Here is a 19900-nt window from a genome sequence, read left to right as displayed (position 1 = left end):
ATGGTTCGTACGTTTCTCTCCCTGGTATTTACTGTAAGAAATGTCCCGCATTCATATTCAGAAAAAGTAAAGCAAAGACTCAAAAAAAAAAAAAAAAAAAAAAAAACGAGACGACGGATAATGTTTTTGCAGAGAGAAGTTCGGGAATTTAACCATTAAAACTTAATAATCGAATTAACAATCGAAACAATTCGACAATTAAATCAATTCAACAATTTTCCAATGAAAATTTAACAATAAAATTTGACAATTAAAACAATTGAACGATTAAAATTTCGAATTCAACATCTTTCACGTATAATCGTCATTTCCCGAATCTCTTTCCAAAAATATTGACATATAATGAGGTAACAGTTATATATTAACAAAATAAATGAAACACAGCGTTGTGTAATATTATATCACATCGTGCGGGAGATATTCGCAGATAATTTGCAGTAAGTACCCATTAACGAGGCTTGATTGTCGTTAAATAATACATTTAGCAGTCACAACTTGCGCGTACAATCCATACGGTAATAAACGCGTCACGTTTTGTCGTCCTCCCTCTCCACGTGGGCTGATTGTCATGCGTCGCGCAATTAATAATTACTTACACATATCTATGCAAATTATGTGTACCCGGTTTGCGTCGCATCGACGTGTAATCGATGTGTAACGATATATAATACATATCGTGATTGAACTTTGCTCTGCGAGGGACGTACGTTTTCACAATTCACGTTATTTATATAAATGTGTCAGTTTCCCAAAGCGATATATAACGTTCCCTCCCTTTTCCAAACCATACGTCGTCTGCGCGAATTAATAATTCGCAACTCCTCTCTCTCTCTCTTTCTCTCTCGAGGGATGCGCGCGAGGTCGTTTTATGCAAAACGCGATAAACAGTTAGCTGTCGATGTAATAATGAACGAACCGCAAACAATCCGCCAATTATTTCAATCGAATCACCAGACGGGATCGCGAGCTTTTATTTCCTGCGGCTGCTAACGATATCGCGTTTAATTGCACAACATTCGCCCCCATTTTCCATCTCTTTCTGTCTCTATACGTCATTCGTCTTGCTCTCCTTTATTCGTCATACATAGCCTTTTTGTCGGAATCTCCGAAATGATTCGTCCTTTTTTCATTCGCGCGCGAGCTGGCGTTTAATTACTTTTAATTTACTTTATTGATTCTCGCGGTCGCCGCAACATCTCGTTCCTCGCATATCGAATTTCTATTACATCCGGATCTTTTTTCCATTCCTTCGCGCCCTCGATTGCTCTCTCCTCTCTCATTCCGTTGCCGGAAATTTCATTCCGATATTAATTCGGATTACGCGCGTATTCTATACCAGAAAAAGGAGGAAACTGTTCCTCATTTCCGCCAATGGAGATAAACAGCGTATGGATATAAACCAATTAAAATTCCGTCGAGCAAAAATATCTAACAAATGAATGCAAAAACATCATACGTCGGCAAAGAATTAATTAAAATTCCTAACATTAACGTTCCGACGTAAGTAAAGTAATCTCTTATATCTCGCATGTATGCATCTGATAAATTATTCTATCATTTTATATATATATATAAGTATATACAATATATTTTTGATATTTTTTTGTATAAAAGATTAATGTCTTGTTTAAGTTTTCTTATTAATGTGTTACCACAAATAATCGACCTTGTATTATGTATATGTAAAAAGATGTTATATCCTTTCTGAGACTCTTAGTAACTTTTTGTTGTAATAACGTTTCTCAGAGTGTTTATTCGAAATCATTAAAAAATTTCCTGAGAGTTTCTTTCCAGCTATTTTCGTTTAAAAATACAAATAGAATTGAAAAATGTTTAGAAGCAGCTTTTTAAAATGAGTACTTTATAAAGCGCTTTTTAAAGTTTCTTATTCGTACAAATCGTTAAAGAAAGTTAACGAGAATGAAACTTTTTAGCATTTAATATTAAATTGCTAATCGTAAAATTAATTTGGACAATAATAAAATGCAATATATCATTATCTAAAAATATATGCAAAGATATAAAATAAAAATATAAAACAAAAAATATACTTTGTTATAAATTATAATAGATAAATACTAATTTATTTAAATATTATTAAAATCTAAACGAAATTTTTAATAAAAATTTAAGCATCGCAAATATATTTTTTAAATATCGCTGATAAAAAGAATAAAATGATTAAAGGCATAATTATTGAAAAAAAATCCCCGAGTCTCTTTCACGAGAACTCTCGGATTTTTCGAAGCAAAAACAAACTCTTGATCCCTATAGTTTTATGAATTTTTCCAAAGAATAGACCACCCTGGGATTCTGCGAAAAAATGCACTCCGAGAAAGTCAACTCATGCAACCATAATAATCATAAAACGGGCAACGAGACAGACTCTGGACGCGACCGAAAAAGACGCAGCCGGCGTAAAACTCGTCTTTGACATTTGCGAGAAAATGCAGTCGCGAGCTCGCGCGTGTCCTTGTATAGGTGCCTCCACCCGTTCAACGACCACAAGATCTCTTCTTACGAGCTTTGCACGTAAATCCGCATCGTGCACCGAACCGATCTCTGCACGTACGTAACTCGAGAAATCCACGCATTCACAGATCCTTCATTCCGCTCGATTCCCCGTTTCTCTCAGCCCAATCAATCCGGTCAATTAATATTTACGTATGAATTAGAGGGAAATTCTCTCGGCGAGCTAACATACCGCGATGATTCAAGGATGTATGAATGAATGAATGAATGAATAAAACGCGCCAAGTGCTTGCATATGGAAATACACATCGCCATCAATTTCGCGCTTCGCAAATGAATATGCACTCCGATATATACGCACATTCTTACGAAAATAATCCTCCTAATTTATACGTACATGTAATTTTACATTATTTACTGGAAACTTCGCACGTGATTCTATTAAAAAATAATAAAACAAATTTTAATATGGCATATATTCTATTCTATAGAATAAGTCAAAGAATAAGTAAAAGTAAAAAATATTTCGGCCAAGTTCTTAATCGTATAAAATCCGAATAAATGAAATAACTCGTAACTTATAATACACATAAAACACATTAAAACATATTACAATTTAAATAAAATACACTGATATTATATTTTTCCAGTCCGGCCTTAAACTATGCTTTATAAATGAAGGATACTTCACAAATCAACGTATGATAAATATCTAGGTAGATAATTAACTTGAATTAATTACTTGAGTTTTTGTGTACAAGAATACATGAGAATTCCCTCAAGAGAAGAACGATTAAATGCATAATTAGAGATAACGTTCCCATATAAAGCGAGAAACTGTTTATGCATTAAAGATATAATATTCATTAACACTAAAGTAGTAGAGAGCCCGTAAAGTCCGACAAAGCAATTTCATGTAGTAACAGACAGATTAATCAGACAATATTAAAGAAACACGATAAAATTAAGCCATATATTTCCCTTGTGTTAAACAAAGTTAATCTTTATCGCGCATTTTACTAGCATGTGAATAAAGATAAGAAGCAATAATATATAAATAATATAAATATAATTCTAAAAATATTTGTAAAAAATACAAGAACAGAAAGAAAGATGATTAGACTAAAACTATCGTAAAAATTCGTATAAAATGATAAATTCAGCATGACACTAAGATTATTATTATTCTCGATTTGTTTTCTATTTTATTACAAAATGTAAAATAAAGAAGAACATTAACTGTTAAAATTCCCATTCAATTCTTTCATTATTTAGATTTAATCCGTCATTTCATATTGTTGTTACTTCATAAACTTGTTACTTCACTTTTCGATGTCGATGAATATGAAGAGATTCGAAACGTGATTAAGATTCGGCGATGCTTTCTAAAAAGAGACGTACGTGCCCAAGTGCCGAATTCTCGATCTTCTTCTCGTAAGAAATGCAGTTTTTTGCATCCTCTCTTTCCATATGACATCACGCATGACTGTATCGCGGTCGGACACTTTTGATTCGTACGCTACTTTAGCCAGTCTCGTTAAAGTTCCTATAGGAATGGCTCGGTTCCAGGAGCAGGTCGAGCCTCGCCTGTTGCGGTGAAAGAGACAGAGAGAGGAAAAAAAGAGAGAAAGAGAGCTCGTGCAACCAACACGCTTCTCATACGGCTTTATCCACCGAAACGGAAGTTATGCTGACACGACGATAAAAATTTCAGATTATTACTTCGCGCAACCGCGTCAGTTATTTCGTCGCTGAAATAGAAATATCTTTGAACACAGATGCGATTTTACAGGATATTCTTTATAGGAAGAATTTCATTCGTCTTTTTATCGAGATACAACATACAATTTACAAAAATTATATTTTAATCGAATTTTTTATATATTCGAGTTGCGGAAGAAAATTTAATTCTCGAGATAAATTATTTTTCAAGTGTTACATAATCAAACGTGATCGAAGAGACAAGTACACATACGATAAACTTAAAATTTTTGCATTTAATTATATAATAGAAAAACATCGATTTATATATTTATTATAAAATAAATTATAAAAAATATATAAAATACGTATATACTTTATATATATATATATAATACATCGAATAACGGAGTTACTAAAAATATGAATTTCCACTTCTCGATAAATATACGAAATAAAATATACATACGTTTAATCGACGAAATTAGAAGATTGATCTAAAGCTAATTGCCTTCGTTCTAATTGCTTTGTATTACTTTTACACGATGGCGCTCCAGTAATTGCTGTTAGCGATATCAAAGGAACTAATTTCGATGGCTAATGCAATTCTCAGTTAACTATTTGATCGATCGTGAAATAATCACGCGCGCAATGTGTGTGCAATTGTCTCTCGTTTAAATTGTACATAAATTGTACCGTTGACGTTAATTGGAAGAAAGGCCCGGGAGAAAATCAAATCGGAAAATTTTCAGCTCTCGCTTCATAACATCGCCAAATTAGATTTCTCCGACTGTCTATATATTCGAAACTTTTCACGTTTAATTTGCGCGACTCATCGAATATTAAATTCAAGGAAGAAGCTCGGAGGAGGAGATTCTTCATTTTTTTCATCACCTCTCGCTCTAACAAAATTATCAACGCGCAATTAATAATAACGAAATCAATAAGGTTTCTCCTTCTCCGGTTTTTGACTTCCGGCAGATAAACGCGCCAGCTCGGAAATACCAACTCTCTCTATATATATATGTATATGTAGGCGGAGGAGAGAAACTTTCGACCAGCCGGCTGACCGTTTTAATCCGCGAGTTTTATCTCGGGGGGAGAAGAGGGAGGGGGGTGAAAACGGATTTAATCAGCGGCCATTATGCGCGCTCTCGCGCCGCGAATGGTACAGCAACAAAGTTTTCTTCGCAGCGGCGAAAGGACGAGAGAACCTATCCTCCTGGCCTGGTTACCAATTACCGCCTTCGAAAACTCGTCTCTCGTTTCTTCGTATTGTATCTTAATTAACGGTACTTTTTGCCACTAATATAACAGCCATGCGGCGGCGAACCGGCAATTACTGTCCCCTCTTTCTCTTTTTTTTTTTCGCGCAGAGAACCTCAACACGCTTGTTTGAATATTCGTGGTTTTCGAATTGACTGTATTAGAGATTGAAAGTTTTTAGAAAGAAGTAAGTTTCTCTCGACTTTTAAGGGCTGACGCTCTCTCCCTCTCTTTTTGTCTCCCCAACTTTTTAAAGATTCACCAAACTAATCGACAACACGTGGCTTCTCTTTCCAGTGTTTTTTTTTTTTTTTTTTGACATATTAAATTTTGATAAATCTCCTAAAGTATCTATATTCTCTCTTTAAATAGAAACGAATACACTTTCATATTTTTGCTTGTATAAATAATTTACAAGCAATATAGAATAGATTAGGTATAATTTCTCCTCGAAAAGTTTGAAAAAAAATCAGCTGCGATGACAGATAACAGCTGATCGCAAAGTGTCATTTGTCAAGTGTATTACTGTCGCGATTTAACAACAATTTCACTTGTTTTTGAAATGTTTTGTTATAGCGTGCAAATAATGTATAATAATTAAAGTAAAAATGTATAATTCACACGCAATAATTCAATTATATCCCCTCGAGAATTTTGGAGAAGAATCAGCTGAGATGACAGATAACAGCTGATCGCAAAGTATCATTTGTCAAGCAATAACTGTCGCGATTTGTTATACCGTGCGCCATAAATAAAATTACTAATAATTAATGTAAAAATGTATAATTCACACACAATAATTCAATTATACCTCCTCGAGAATTTTGGAGAAGAATCAGCCGAGATGACAGATAACAGCTGATCGCAAAATGTCATTTGTCAAGCAATAACTGTCGCGATTTATTATATTACAATATAACGCGCATCATAAATAAAATTATTAATAATTGAAGTAAAAGTATAATAATTCACTCACAATAATTCAATTATAATTTCGAATCATAGCTGAGATGACAGATGACAGATGATGGCAGGACGCCATTCGTCAAATGACTGTCTCGGTTAACAAAAATTTCGCTCATCTTCCCGCAATCAATCGAGGAAAGCTACCCCGATCCATCATCGCCACGTGTGCGGATCTTAATTGCTGTTCATCGATGAGACGTTCTCAGAAGATGGCGGCCCGTCGCAATCAAGGGAATTTCGTATATAGGCGTTCATTAGCGTACGTGAATCGCGCGCGTGAGATCCGAGCTACTGTCGCAAATTGCGGGCCTGTCCCGCGACACCATATCGCATACACGTACGTATGTGTGCGCGTATGTGTGCGTATGTGTGCAGAGTTTCCTCGCTCTCCTGTACACGGACCATTGATTACCGGCGTTGTGCGTGCGCCAAACACGATTTTAACCCCTTCACTCTCGCAGAGTGATACACTTCGTCGCTAACTTCGTCGCGAGTTGAGTCTGACGTATATATGATGCTGTCCTCTCCTGTATTATCAAGGGTAATTGTTATGCGAGAGATAAACGCAATTTATTTCTCAATTTTCTACGATTGTACTTCGCAGTGCGTCGTTTCCAGTGTCAAGAATGCAGGCCTGAATTTTACACACATTTAACATTTGTAATTAAATTATAAAGGCAAAAATTCAAATTATTTAGTCAAAGCTTTTTTTCACAGTTAACTAGAGAAAGATTCGCAAATCGTGGAAAATGGAGAATATAAAACAATTTTATTTCTATCTCCTGCAATTCATATAATTTCGAAATATACTATTGTATGTATTACATTGAAAATTAAATTTTTTCAATATTGTGTAATTTTTATACATTTCTGAGATTCTTGAAAAAATATAATATTGAAAACTTGAAAAATTTAATTAATTTGCGATAAATATCATACATGTAAATAACTAATTGCGCATGTATATTTCACAATAAAAAATTATTTAATTTATAATCCATGTATGACGGTAATATAAAATTTTTCACAGTTCGAAAATTGTAATGGAAATAAAATTGTTGTAATAATATATCAATAAAAATCATTATTAAATATTTCTTATAAACATCTCAGCGTTAATATTGAATATATTATACTTGCAAAATCCTCGAGCTTATCGCGAGCAATTGCAAAATATACACGTCATCTTTTAGGTTTACTTCTAATTTTATCAATGTACAGTATAACGCGGAGGAATTAAGACAATCGTAGAGATGTGACACTTGTTTTAAGCTTTCGGTAACTTTGCTCATTTAGTAGCCTTTGCTACTAAAGTTTGAGAGAATTTTACTTCCCAAACTTCATTTTACATTCTATTCCATATTCTCGAGTGAAGATTTCCAGATTTTGAGCATATATATATAGTCGCAAACGTAGTTCGAAAACTCAAATGCGAAGGAAGTAAAGTATAGTATTAGATATGCAAAGTCACGTGTTTCTGTTAGGGGCGCGATGATCTCTTCCGTCACGTACAGTTTCGGAAGAGTTAAGCGATTCAACAATTTATAACTGTAGAGACAACTTTTACGAATGTCTCTCTCTGTAATAAGCAATAAGTTAGGAACTATTATATCTTATCACGCTTTCTTCCTTGCAATTTCACGTAATCGATCACTTATATTTTTTGCAGCAGCATATTGCAATTAACTATATGAATACTAAAAAGAGTATATCTGCTTTTAAATAATTTTGTTGAAAATTGCAATAAACTTCATAAAAAATAAAATATATCAATGCTTTCAATTAAATCCTTATTATGCAGCTAGTAACTTCATAAAGCGTAAAACGACGTACATATATGTAGAGAAGGTAATATAACAACTGTGACATGTAATGAAATAAAATCATGTAACGGAATATATGCGCAGAACTTTGCCGGGTCCACTTTAATCGCCAATCTCATGCAATACGCTCCAATAAATACCGTTTCCCCTTTTTTTTGGGCACAATAATTTGATAAAAAAAAAATGCGCGACATGCGTAGCGTGAAATATTCACTTTGTCCACATATCATCCGTTCAATTTCAGCGAGCACGTGAAAAAGAAAAAAACATTTTACAGCGTTATATATAAAATTAAAAAAGGATTCTCAGCGTGCAAAAAAAAAATTATAATTACTTTGAGTAACCGGTGAATTATCGAGGAATTTTATTAGGGGAAGCACAAAAGAGAGAGAATACATAGATCTCTCCGTGATTATTTCTGCATTTTCTATCGTTCTCTCATTCGTATTAAAACGCGAATATCTCTCTGCCCAAGTTGGGTATCCCTCGGAATCGTGTCGGACGAATGTTGTTTGTTTCAATTGTAGCAAGACAGGTGGCGAAACCTTTCGACCAGCCACTTCGGAGTGGAAACTTCTACGCGAAAATCCCCCTTTGTAACACGTTTACGCCCCGTCTCCCATAATACCGAAAATGACAGTATAAAATGCAGCAACACTTTACGTCACTTTGTTTTCCCGGAATTATTCGACGACGTTGCTTTCATATTTTAACGCGTGTATTTTAGATGTATTATATTTTTCAAAAAAAATATAAAATTATACGAATATTGATGGAAAATGTTCAATTTTTACGTTTCTCTTGCAATAAAATTATACATAACAGAAATGAACAATTCAAAATTTAATTGAAACGAATAATTTAAAAGATCAATTTTATTGATAAACTCTAGCACAAAGCTATTATTTAAGTGGCTAAAAAATCGATTAAAAAAATAATTGCTCAATAGGGGGAAACAAACGAGCAAAAGAGTAGTGATATAATTCGGAAACAGGAAGTCTTCCGAAACAATTCACGGCGACAGAGGATTTGAAAACGAGTGCAGAAAATCGGAACGGGTAAAACGCGTAATAATTGTAGTCGCCAAAAGGGAGGCCGGGATGAAATTTTTATCAAAATATCAAAACGAAGATTCGCAAATAAAATTCGGTGATGTATGAATCTCACCTTCGACGAGGATGATTCGGACAATGCGACGAGTTATCGATCAAATAACGTCAACCGTTATTTCCAAGCGTCGAAGCGATAAAATATCTCTGTCCACATATTTCTCACTCTTGTGTTAGCACATCTTTGTTAATTTATCGCGTGTTAGAATTCATTGTACTTGCCGTGTTCCAAAATGTTAATTATCGAGATTGCTGATTGATCAAATGTGCGCGCGGTTTAAAAATAAATTGTTATGTAATTTTATTTTATTTTTTCCCCAAATAAAGATAATATTTCATCGTTTATCTTTCATTTATCTTTCAAGCAATATAAATTGTAAATTTTCTAAAGATACATTCACGATAATATATCATTAATTTGTGATTTTCGTCTAATTATAAATTAAAGAGAATCGCAATTGTAATTTTATAAACTAAAATAGCATCATACTTTTCTTTATGCAAAACGCACAAAATTTTGAAAAAATGCTACAATTATTTATTTGCTTGTTGATGCAATTATAATAATCTTAACTTTCAAATAATCCGCAATTTCATGCATATAAATAATAATTAATAACGTAGATAACATGCATTCGCCTAATTCCTGTAATTATAAAAGCCTGACTGAATTGCAATTTTGTTGCAGTCAAAAGACCTATAAGGGCAATAGAAATTATGCAACTGGTGCATTATATTATTTCATTGTCATATTTTCGCGACTAGATCTGAATATTGTGTGTGATGCAAAACGCGAATAGATCATTTTAATATCCCGATGTGTAATTGGTGCCGATTTCGGAATTGATTTAATTTAACGTTTCGTGGCAAACAACAAACGCGGATGATTATCAATTATACCGCGACTGTATGTATTCGTTAACAATTTTAATTAAAATTAAAACAACCACACTTGTTGCTTGCCATACCGCACGAAATTAAATATAAAAGTGCAATAAAATATTCGGTAATTTAATACCTGCCCATAGAACGAAATTAAATATAAAAAAGTGTAATGAGATATTCTGTAAATTGTGATTAAAGCTATTGATAAAAATCGACGAACAAAACGCGGTGCGGAAATGCGTGGAACAAAATGTCAATAAAATAAAATCCTGCAATAATGTTGCAAAAATTTTTTAAGCAACTAATAAAAAGGAAATACAAATAAATTTTTTGAATTGAAAAACCTGCTAATTTCTGATATAAATTTTAATTGAGGTACAAAAATGATGATTACGTATAAAGTTAATTTCATGTGTGCAAAAAATTGCAGATTTTTTTTTATTCTAATTTAACTTTCAAATTGTATAATAAAATATCAATGCATGCAAATTACATTTAATAGAAGTGGCCAAATTAATTAGTGTTTGCTAATCAAACTTATATAGCGCCTAATTAACATTAGATGCATATGCGCATACCACACATACCGCATACCACGTTTGATAATTACATAATTAAATTATATGTTTCGATCATAATTCTAATAATGAATTATTAATCTCTTGATTATTGCCACCTATTCTATCAATTTTGATCCAAGGGATTAACATTTCACATTTTAATAAGACGCGTAATGGGTTTAAAAAAATTATTATATATATACCATATAATACCGTAAAATATAAAAATCTCCGTAAGAGAGATTTTCAGTCTAAGATCGAACTTTTTCCCTCCTCAAGAAAATCGAGAAGAATCTCCGAAGAAATCCAAGTTTATGTATAAGTAGCAATTAGAAAAGAGAGAAGAATTCTTAAAATGAAATGAGCATATTGTCGAATAATCACTCGGTGCGATTCGCCCTTTTCATCGAGGAATTATACGAGAATTAATCGTACGATCGGAAAAGATCCGAAATGCGCGCTGATCTAATTAAGCCTGAAAACCGACGGACAGGTTTACGGGCGAATGCACACGCGTGGTAATTAACCACCCTCCTCCGAGTTACCTCAATTTGATGCGAAGTAGATGGTGGGCTGCGGTTCCGCGTAGAACTCTCATCAACCGCCATGATTAACGCTATAGAGCGCACGCTTTTCTCGTTCTCTCTTCCCGCTTTGCAAAACCGCCATCGTCGAATCGCCTCTAACGACGCTGCTCTTTTTCATATTCCCACGTTTCTCTCATCGAAACGTATTTCGCCGAAATTCGCTCGCAGCTCTAATTAATTTCTCCCCCTATTCTTTCTTTAAATATTAAGCTACAGGTGAGTCACGTAAAGTATTATAAACCAATAACTGAACAAATATTTGTGAAGTTTTTTATATTCGAGGGGACCCTCCAAAGTACGTAATATAAAGTCGAGAACTCTTCAAAGGTAGCGAGGGATACTTTCAATTTTGTTATCTCCTCTATAAAATGTGACATTTTTTTAGATTCTACACAAATAAATTTCATCTGGAACACTTGATTGAAAAATGCTTCTTGACAATTTCAATTTGGCAAATATTTCTAGAGTCATTATAGAGCCATTTCCTCTATAAAGTCTCGAAGAAACTGCTTGAAAGATGTTTTTAAGATTTATTAATCTTTTTATAATAAAAATATTGATCTATATCGAAGTTTTTTTAATTAAAAGCTAAAAATAAAAATAAAAATTTTGTACGCGAATTAAACACTATATATATGTGTGTGTATATATATATATATAGAGTAAAATTAATATTAAAATTAATTAAAAATATAATAATAAATTCTCCATTTTAATAGAATTGTTTGTTTTTTGTCAAAAATTTTGTACGCGAATTAAACGCTATATATATGTGTGTGTATATATATAGAGTAAAATTAATATTAAAATTAATTAAAAATAATATAATAATAAATTCTCCATTTTAATAGAATTGTTTGTTTCCACACATTTTTTTATTCTAACATAACACCATACGAAAAACAGAAAAATATATTATTCGAATTTTAATAATTTTTTTTTTTAAATATGGATATAAATCTAAAACGTTTCGTCTTTGTCACAAAATACATCTATCAAATATGATTTTATTATATCATATTACGTCACATGCCTGCTGTAACATAAACCTGCACTTTATAAAACGTTAATATAAATTTTTATAAACTCTGTGTATATAATATTAGTACGAATTAATATTTCGCTGCAAATATGGTGAAAAATAATAATTTTATATTATCGTATTGTCCTTCAAGTATAAATTTTTCAAAATATTTTAATTTCGATAAAATTTCACACACACTCGCGGGTAAAAAAAAATGCTTCAACAAATAAGCTGATAAATTTGTCATCAACCCGGCGTAAGAAGAAGAAAAAAAGTAACTTTGCGTTCGCGTCAAACTGCGATTTAATAATAAGTCTTATTCAATATTAAATATACTTGTTTAATAAAATCGACGATACCGCGAGAGCTTAATTCATATATTACCGAAAAATAATGAACCGAATCGTTAAGAAGAAGGACACGCAAAATAAAGTTACAGCAGAGAAAGAGAGAGAAAATTTCAGATGGTATGGGGATTTCCGACAGGCACCATTAATACATTTTACGTGAGTTTCTCTGATTCCTTGGCCCGAATGGACTCGACCTCGTTACTTTTTAAGAGGCGCCCATCTCGCCACGAGCTACAAAAGGGAAGAGATGCGAAAACGCAGAGAGAAATAGAGAACGCGAGCTTTTCTAGATCGAGCGTTGCTTCCACGCGCATTGTCGTAATTATATTGATCGACGCAGAGATGCGTTTCGAGAGTATCGAGTTCGGTGGAAATATATTTTGCCGTTTCCCGTAATCACTACGAATGCGCGGAACTTTATCATCGTTAAGGGAGAACTGCTGAGAGAGAGAGAGAGAGAGAGAGAGTGCGGCGTAAAACACCGCGCGATCTCCATTTAGGTACAACAATAAGTCTATTGTACCGCCACATGCAATTATTTGCGCTTTCTATATACTTATTGTTAGACAAAACCAGTGAGAGAGATAGTTCCTTTTTCGCAATATACCTGTATAGATTTACAATAATTTGATATAATACTATATAATAATTTTATACACAGAGAAAATATGGTATTGAAAGAATCTTATAAAAGTTTCTCTGATTAATATTTACTATGTATTTACATATTAATATTTTTATTGTGGTAAATATTAATCAGAGAAATTCTTATAAGATTCTTTCAATACCATATATTGTCGCACGATTACCATGATTTTCAGGGCAAATTTTAAAAGACAATTCTCTCGTATAATAGCATCCCGTGTATAATTAATGTAATTTAAAAATTATTAAATTAATTATTAGAGGCTCGTCAATATTCGGAAGAATTTATTTTGCATTATAGGATGATTAAATGTAGTAAAAGAAATGGATTCAACATTTTTCAAAAAATATCTCTCGAGGCGGGATATCCGGATATATACCTCTCAAGTCTATTTTCTGACAGTATATTCTTCTTGTTCCTCTCTTTTCCAGTATGTCACTATTTTGGGTAGCGCATGCGGTAGAAACCACCGCCTCAACATCAAAACAAGTGACAGTTCGCAGTGTGTCAGCAACTCTTACCGTGGATTTCGAATGTATGTGTATGTTCTATGTGTACGTATATATATATATATATATATATATATATATATATATATGCAGTAATTCTGTATCTTCCACCACGGAAAAGCTGAAAATTGCTAAACTGCGACTTGCATTATAATATATATATATATATATATATATATATATATATATATATATATATATATATATTATAATGAAATTGGAAAATATCAGCCTCTATTTTTTTATCTTGATTTTATTATATATATATATATATATATAAATTAATTTAAATTATATATTATAATATATATATATATATATATTATAATATATAATTTAAATTAATTTATATATATATATATATATAATAAAATCAAGATAAAAAAATAGAGGCTGATATTTTCCAATTTCACGATATTGAATTAGTATTACACATGTTTATATTCTGTAACTTGTGATGTAAATTTTGATTGAATACAATACAAACATCGATTTATACATATAAATAAGTTCGTCAGAAATTTTATGCAAACGCGTAAGTTTAAAATGAAAATATCTTAATCAGCATAAAACGTCCGGTATAAATTCTGCCGAATAGAAGGATGATTTATGCTGCGTTTTCATTCGGCGAACCGTTTATATGCTTTTATATCAATTTGCGTACAATGGCCTTTAAAACGCACATTAGTGTGCACATTAGTGTATTCAAATTTGCTATTATATATTACTGTGCATCATTTCCAGATAAGAATAAATAGCGTTCAGAATTATTAAATCACTTGTAACAAAAATTAATTTATTCCAAAACAGGAAAGAGAAAAAAAGCGCACGCGAGATTTTTTAAATATAATTTATAATTTAAAAAAAAAAACAGGTAACCTACACTTTATGTTTGCTATATTACGCAAAAAGCGAGCGATTATTGCAATAAGTAATTATCAAATATTTAATTCTCGTTACGGAACAATTCTTAAATATTTTATTTAAAAATTCAAATAAGTATATAATTGCAATAATACAATAGTTACATTTTTGTCGTACGTACGTTAAACGAATTTATAAATGAGAGCAATGCTTTGTTTTGGAACAACTTGATAAAATCCACGAGTTATAAAACAAACGTACGATGTATGACGTACGATACATACCGTGTAGGAAAAACATTGAAAATAAATACGTAAAAATAAAATGATCGGGTAGCTTTGCAAGTTATTTCCACAAGTCCACTTTTGTAAATTTAAAATTATATTCGAAATATTATTATTCGTGGGACGTTCAATTTAATAAAATACAGCCAACAAAATTCGTTACATTGATATTATTTTTCGAAACGTTTTAGCTTTTGCTGAGAAATATTTTAATGAAAAATAATTGTTTTTGGGGAGAAGGGGATGGAATAATTATTTATATATTAACAAACCAATTAAAAGCAAAATTTTTAAAAATTTATGATTAGATAGACTCAAAAAAGGTCCTTTATTTTGTCAAGACGTTTGACAAGTGTTTATGGGAAATTTTTGGATAAAAACAATTTACCCATTTTATTTAAGAATAAATTATTTCGAGATACGAGAATATTACTTTTTTTACTATTTTATGTTTTTGGAAATAAAATATAATACGCTTTGTGCAACTATTTTAATTTCGATCCGAACACGATTATAACATATGTTGTAAAAATGATGTATTTTTTCAGGCACACGTTTATATGAATTTTCTGCTCATTTCGAGCAGAATACGCTCCCGACGTATCGGGGCCCATTTCTGTCATACTTTATGCATTTGATATCGAACGGTCGGATATATTCGCAGATTGCATTCGCTCTGCAAGTCGTACGACTTTTTCGGCGAATCCATGCGAAAACGCGCGACGACAATTTTTTTCGGAACGACGTTTAATTTCGGATCTCTTCGCGCCGAAATATCCTCTCCCGCGGATTTTCGGACGGCCGCGAAATTACTCTCGCGAAGGGGAAAAATGGAGAAGGGGGCTTTTTCGAGCAGAAAAAAAGAGGAAAAAAAAAAGAATTAAACGACAGAGCAGGAAGATACGGAAAGGGGATGAAAGAGGGAGCTGGCCGCGCAGCGTAAATCCATTAAAACCCGTCTTTTGTTCCCCGTATACCTGACGAAAGGATTTATAGGCCCCCGCGACAGCGGTGTCGGCGGTTTGTGCCGTAACAAAGACAAATGGATCCGCGAATGAAGCAGAATGGCCGAACGCGCGCGCGCGCGCGCCGCCTCAAATATAAAATTAGTTTGAACTTCGCGCGCGCTTCAACGACGAGACACCTCGGCGCCCTATTCACAAAAAAAGGGACGAAAAAAAAAATATACGAAATAAATATTCGGTGTCCGCTTTTGTGCGGGATCCTCGCACGAATCATTTATTATCCTCTTTTGATGTTATATAATACGCGAATGGAGAGAGAGAGAGAGAGAGAGACGGACAAACTCTGACATACGTTTCGTGATATAATTTGACGTTCTTTCCGTTCTCGCGCGGAAAGACCCGGGCGACTTTTGTCTCTCCCGCGCACGAGAGATTTATGGTATATGATAATTTTATTATACGAGCAAAACGGAGGAAAAATCGCGCATGCCGAAAAAACAACACTCGGGAAGGGTTGTTACTCTGCTGATGCTCTCTCGAAAAAGATTCGCGTGTGCACGTACGCGAAACACAATAACCCAACGTTAACGTATCGGCAAACGAGTTTTACGTTCGAATCTCATTTTAAAGCGCTGTTTTTTCGCGACCATTGAAGCTACGGCCGTTCATGAATTGTAAATCGTTGAGCTCCTAATTTGGAAAAAGCAACAACTGCGTAATCTTCTCTTTAAAAATATCAAAAGTTAATTTTTTTTAATTTCAAAAAATTCAGAACGTAAAGTATAAAAAATGAAATAAAAAAAAAAAGACTCGAATTTATTGCTAAAAAAAAACTTAGTCGCAGAATTAATTCATTCATTATTCGAAATGGTAAAACTTTTAGTGTAGCTGAGACACGTTAAAAATTATCACGTACTTTTAAAACGATCCTAAGCTATATTAAATCATCAAAAAAGTGTTTTCGTAAACGTACAAAAACACACGCTGATGTTGCATCTATATTTCAACACCTTGCGCACCTTTATTTTTACAGTTTTTTATCTCACGGCTTAGCATCTACAAATTTTACAATCTACAAATATATATATATATATAATTTATATATTTTTATTTCATGGAAAATAAATTCATTTAAAAGAACGCCTCCGTTAAAAGCAAGGTTTTTTCTACACTGTAAAAAAATATGTAATACATTACACAAAAATATGTAAAATTACACGATAAATAATAGAAACGTTTTCATTATTTATCATGTAATTTTACATTTATTATTTATGTAATTTCACATATTTTCTTTACAGCGTACATCCAACGCATTATTCGCGCGTTTCAAAGCTCCTCAATAATGAATCGAGGAAGAAGTCGAAAGTCGGCGATCTCTGGTGGTACAAACAAATTGGCGCACATTTCTTTCGCTTCTAGAGAACACAAAGTGCAGCACTTACCACTGATCCACGTGCCGTTGAAGCTCTTGGGAGACAAGGAACCGGACAGCCATTCCTCCAGGGAGATACCGGGTGCGCTGTTTGTTCTCGACGCAGCGGAATCAGGACTGCCGGTCAGAAGAATCGCCGCGGCGATCACCAGAGCCAGGACGACGATGATGACGATGCCGCAGATCAGCAAACGCCATCGATATCGCTGCTTGGTCTTCGTCATGAGATCCTGTAAGCATCGATGTTCACAAAAATGTCAATAGTCATAACAGCAATTATACATTCAGCATCACAGAAAAAAAGGAATCCTTGATTCAAGTATATTTTTATTCCTGAACGCTATTTGATTGATTTAAGCATAGAACGCTCTTTGTAATCACAAATTTTCATTTGCCTTAATAATAAATAAGTTTGTGTAAAGTATATTTTATCCTTAAGATATATTCTTGTTTGAAAAATCGCATACGGTAAAAACAAACTTAGTCACATTTGAACTAAGAATTATTATATATATTTGAAAGTACCGCTTATATCCGATGCACACTTGTCACTTGTCCTTGCAATATTTATAAGTAAATTTCAGCTTCAACCAAGAATGTTTTGCACTTTGTTTTAAGGATAAATTATCCTTTATCCAAAATTATTTATATTTGGCGCTATCATAAGGATAAAATATACTTGAATCAAGGCATATTTGCATTCTTTCAAGGATACTGTTTTTTCTGTGCTCTTCAATCCGAAAAAATCACAGATTGTACTGTTACTCTTTTAGAAAAAATTCGGAATATCGGGAAAAAATCGATAGATTTCTTGAGAAATGACTATTCGGATTAGGAGAAGACACAATGACTTATAAAAATACACAGAAAAAAAGGAATCCTTGATTCAAGTATATTTTTATTCCTGAACGCTATTTGATTGATTTAAACATAGAACGCTCTTTGTAATCACAAATTTTCATTTGCCTTAATAATAAATAAGTTTGTGTAAAGTATATTTTATCCTTAAGATATATTCTTGTTTGAAAAATCGCATACGGTAAAAACAAACTTAGTCACATTTGAACTAAGAATTATTATATATATTTGAAAGTACCGCTTATATCCGATGCACACTTGTCACTTGTCCTTGCAATATTTATAAGTAAATTTCAGCTTCAACCAAGAATGTTTTGCACTTTGTTTTAAGGATAAATTATCCTTTATCCAAAATTATTTATATTTGGCGCTAATATAAGGATAAAATATACTTGAATCAAATTATATTTGCATTCTCTCAAGGATACTGTTTTTTCTGTGATGAGATTATAAGAGTGTTTTTTTTATAGTTTAAATATTGCAGACTCTGTCCTACATGAATTTAACAAAAGTTATTAATTAAGAAAAATAATAGAGAAAATTCCAAAGTAAAAATAATAGAACGACCCGATTTAAAAATCGGTGAAAATGTAAGATCCATTGATTGCATGAATTTATCATAATCAATTTACAATTTCTGTAAACAAACATAGAAAATATTGGAGTACATTTCACTTCAGTTATCAACTATTGTGATTGTTTGATTTGTATCAATATTTGTTTCCAGCATTTTAATTAAAATGTCGCATATGTACGTGTCGGTGCTACTCGAAAGACCATGTTCATTTTCTCTGGAAAAATTTTGTATAACATCGTCGTATTTTATAATGTTCTCGAGCACTCGCAATGTATAATTTAAATAATCGATATATCTCAATATAATCGAGCTTATTCGTACAAATTCATACACGTTCCAATATTATATGGTCTGTACATGCGTTTCTACAAAAATGAAAGACTCGCTTTTCTAAAAGATCTGTACTTCTAATCTATATTAAAAATAAAAAAAATAACATTAATAACTTTGTTGTAAGAAACCTCAAATCTATACATATAAATATATATGCGCGCAAGAAAATTTATTCTTTCCAAATTGCGTAAAGATAATTTCCCCATTCTGTAGACGTAAATAAATTTTAGATCAACGTTCGAAATTAAATCCGGTTTCACATCTAACAATAAAAATCGCATACGCGAAAACTTGTAAAAATTCTCATAATCTCGCGAACCTTCAGATGATACACGTCGAATGTATCGGTCTGCATTCGCACATATCCGGCAAAGAGCCAACTTCTCGCTCCGAAATAATGTTCTCGAACGCACAACCCCAAGCGCGATGAGAAATAGTCGGAGGAGTGAAAGAGAGGGTTGGAATGGCCAGTCTATATGTGTAAGCTGGTCTTATCGAAAATTGGATTTCGTATTTCCGGAAAAATAAAAGCCGAGCACACTCTGCCGCGCCGCCGTGGCGCGGGTGTACGCGATATCCCATATTTATAAATCTTCTTTATCAAAATTAAATTTGATCGCCGCGAACCGCCGGACGTTATCGAACCAAGGCGCCGGCGTCGTGACGTAACTTCATTTATCACGGAC

The 19900-nt window shown here is 32.8% G+C and overlaps 1 protein-coding gene across 7 annotated transcripts in view; it reads right to left on the bottom strand.

The window, feature by feature from the left end:
- The window catches only part of LOC114930018 (dipeptidyl peptidase 4 omega), a 373400-nt gene that overhangs the window by 120253 nt on the left and 233247 nt on the right, over positions 1–19900 (bottom strand). For all 7 annotated transcript variants that reach the window (XM_085489791.1, XM_085489793.1, XM_085489795.1 and 4 more), the window contains one exon: positions 17457–17676. In XM_085489791.1, the coding sequence (XP_085345917.1) occupies positions 17457–17676 (220 nt within the window). The remainder of the gene's footprint in view (positions 1–17456; positions 17677–19900) is intronic.

The sequence above is a fragment of the Nylanderia fulva genome, unplaced genomic scaffold (assembly GCF_048542155.1).
Source record: "Nylanderia fulva isolate GAGA-0341 unplaced genomic scaffold, ASM4854215v1 Scaffold9, whole genome shotgun sequence".
Lineage (NCBI taxonomy): Eukaryota > Metazoa > Arthropoda > Insecta > Hymenoptera > Formicidae > Nylanderia > Nylanderia fulva.
Note: the sequence above shows the minus strand (reverse complement) of the source record. Positions and strands in the feature narration are given on the sequence as shown.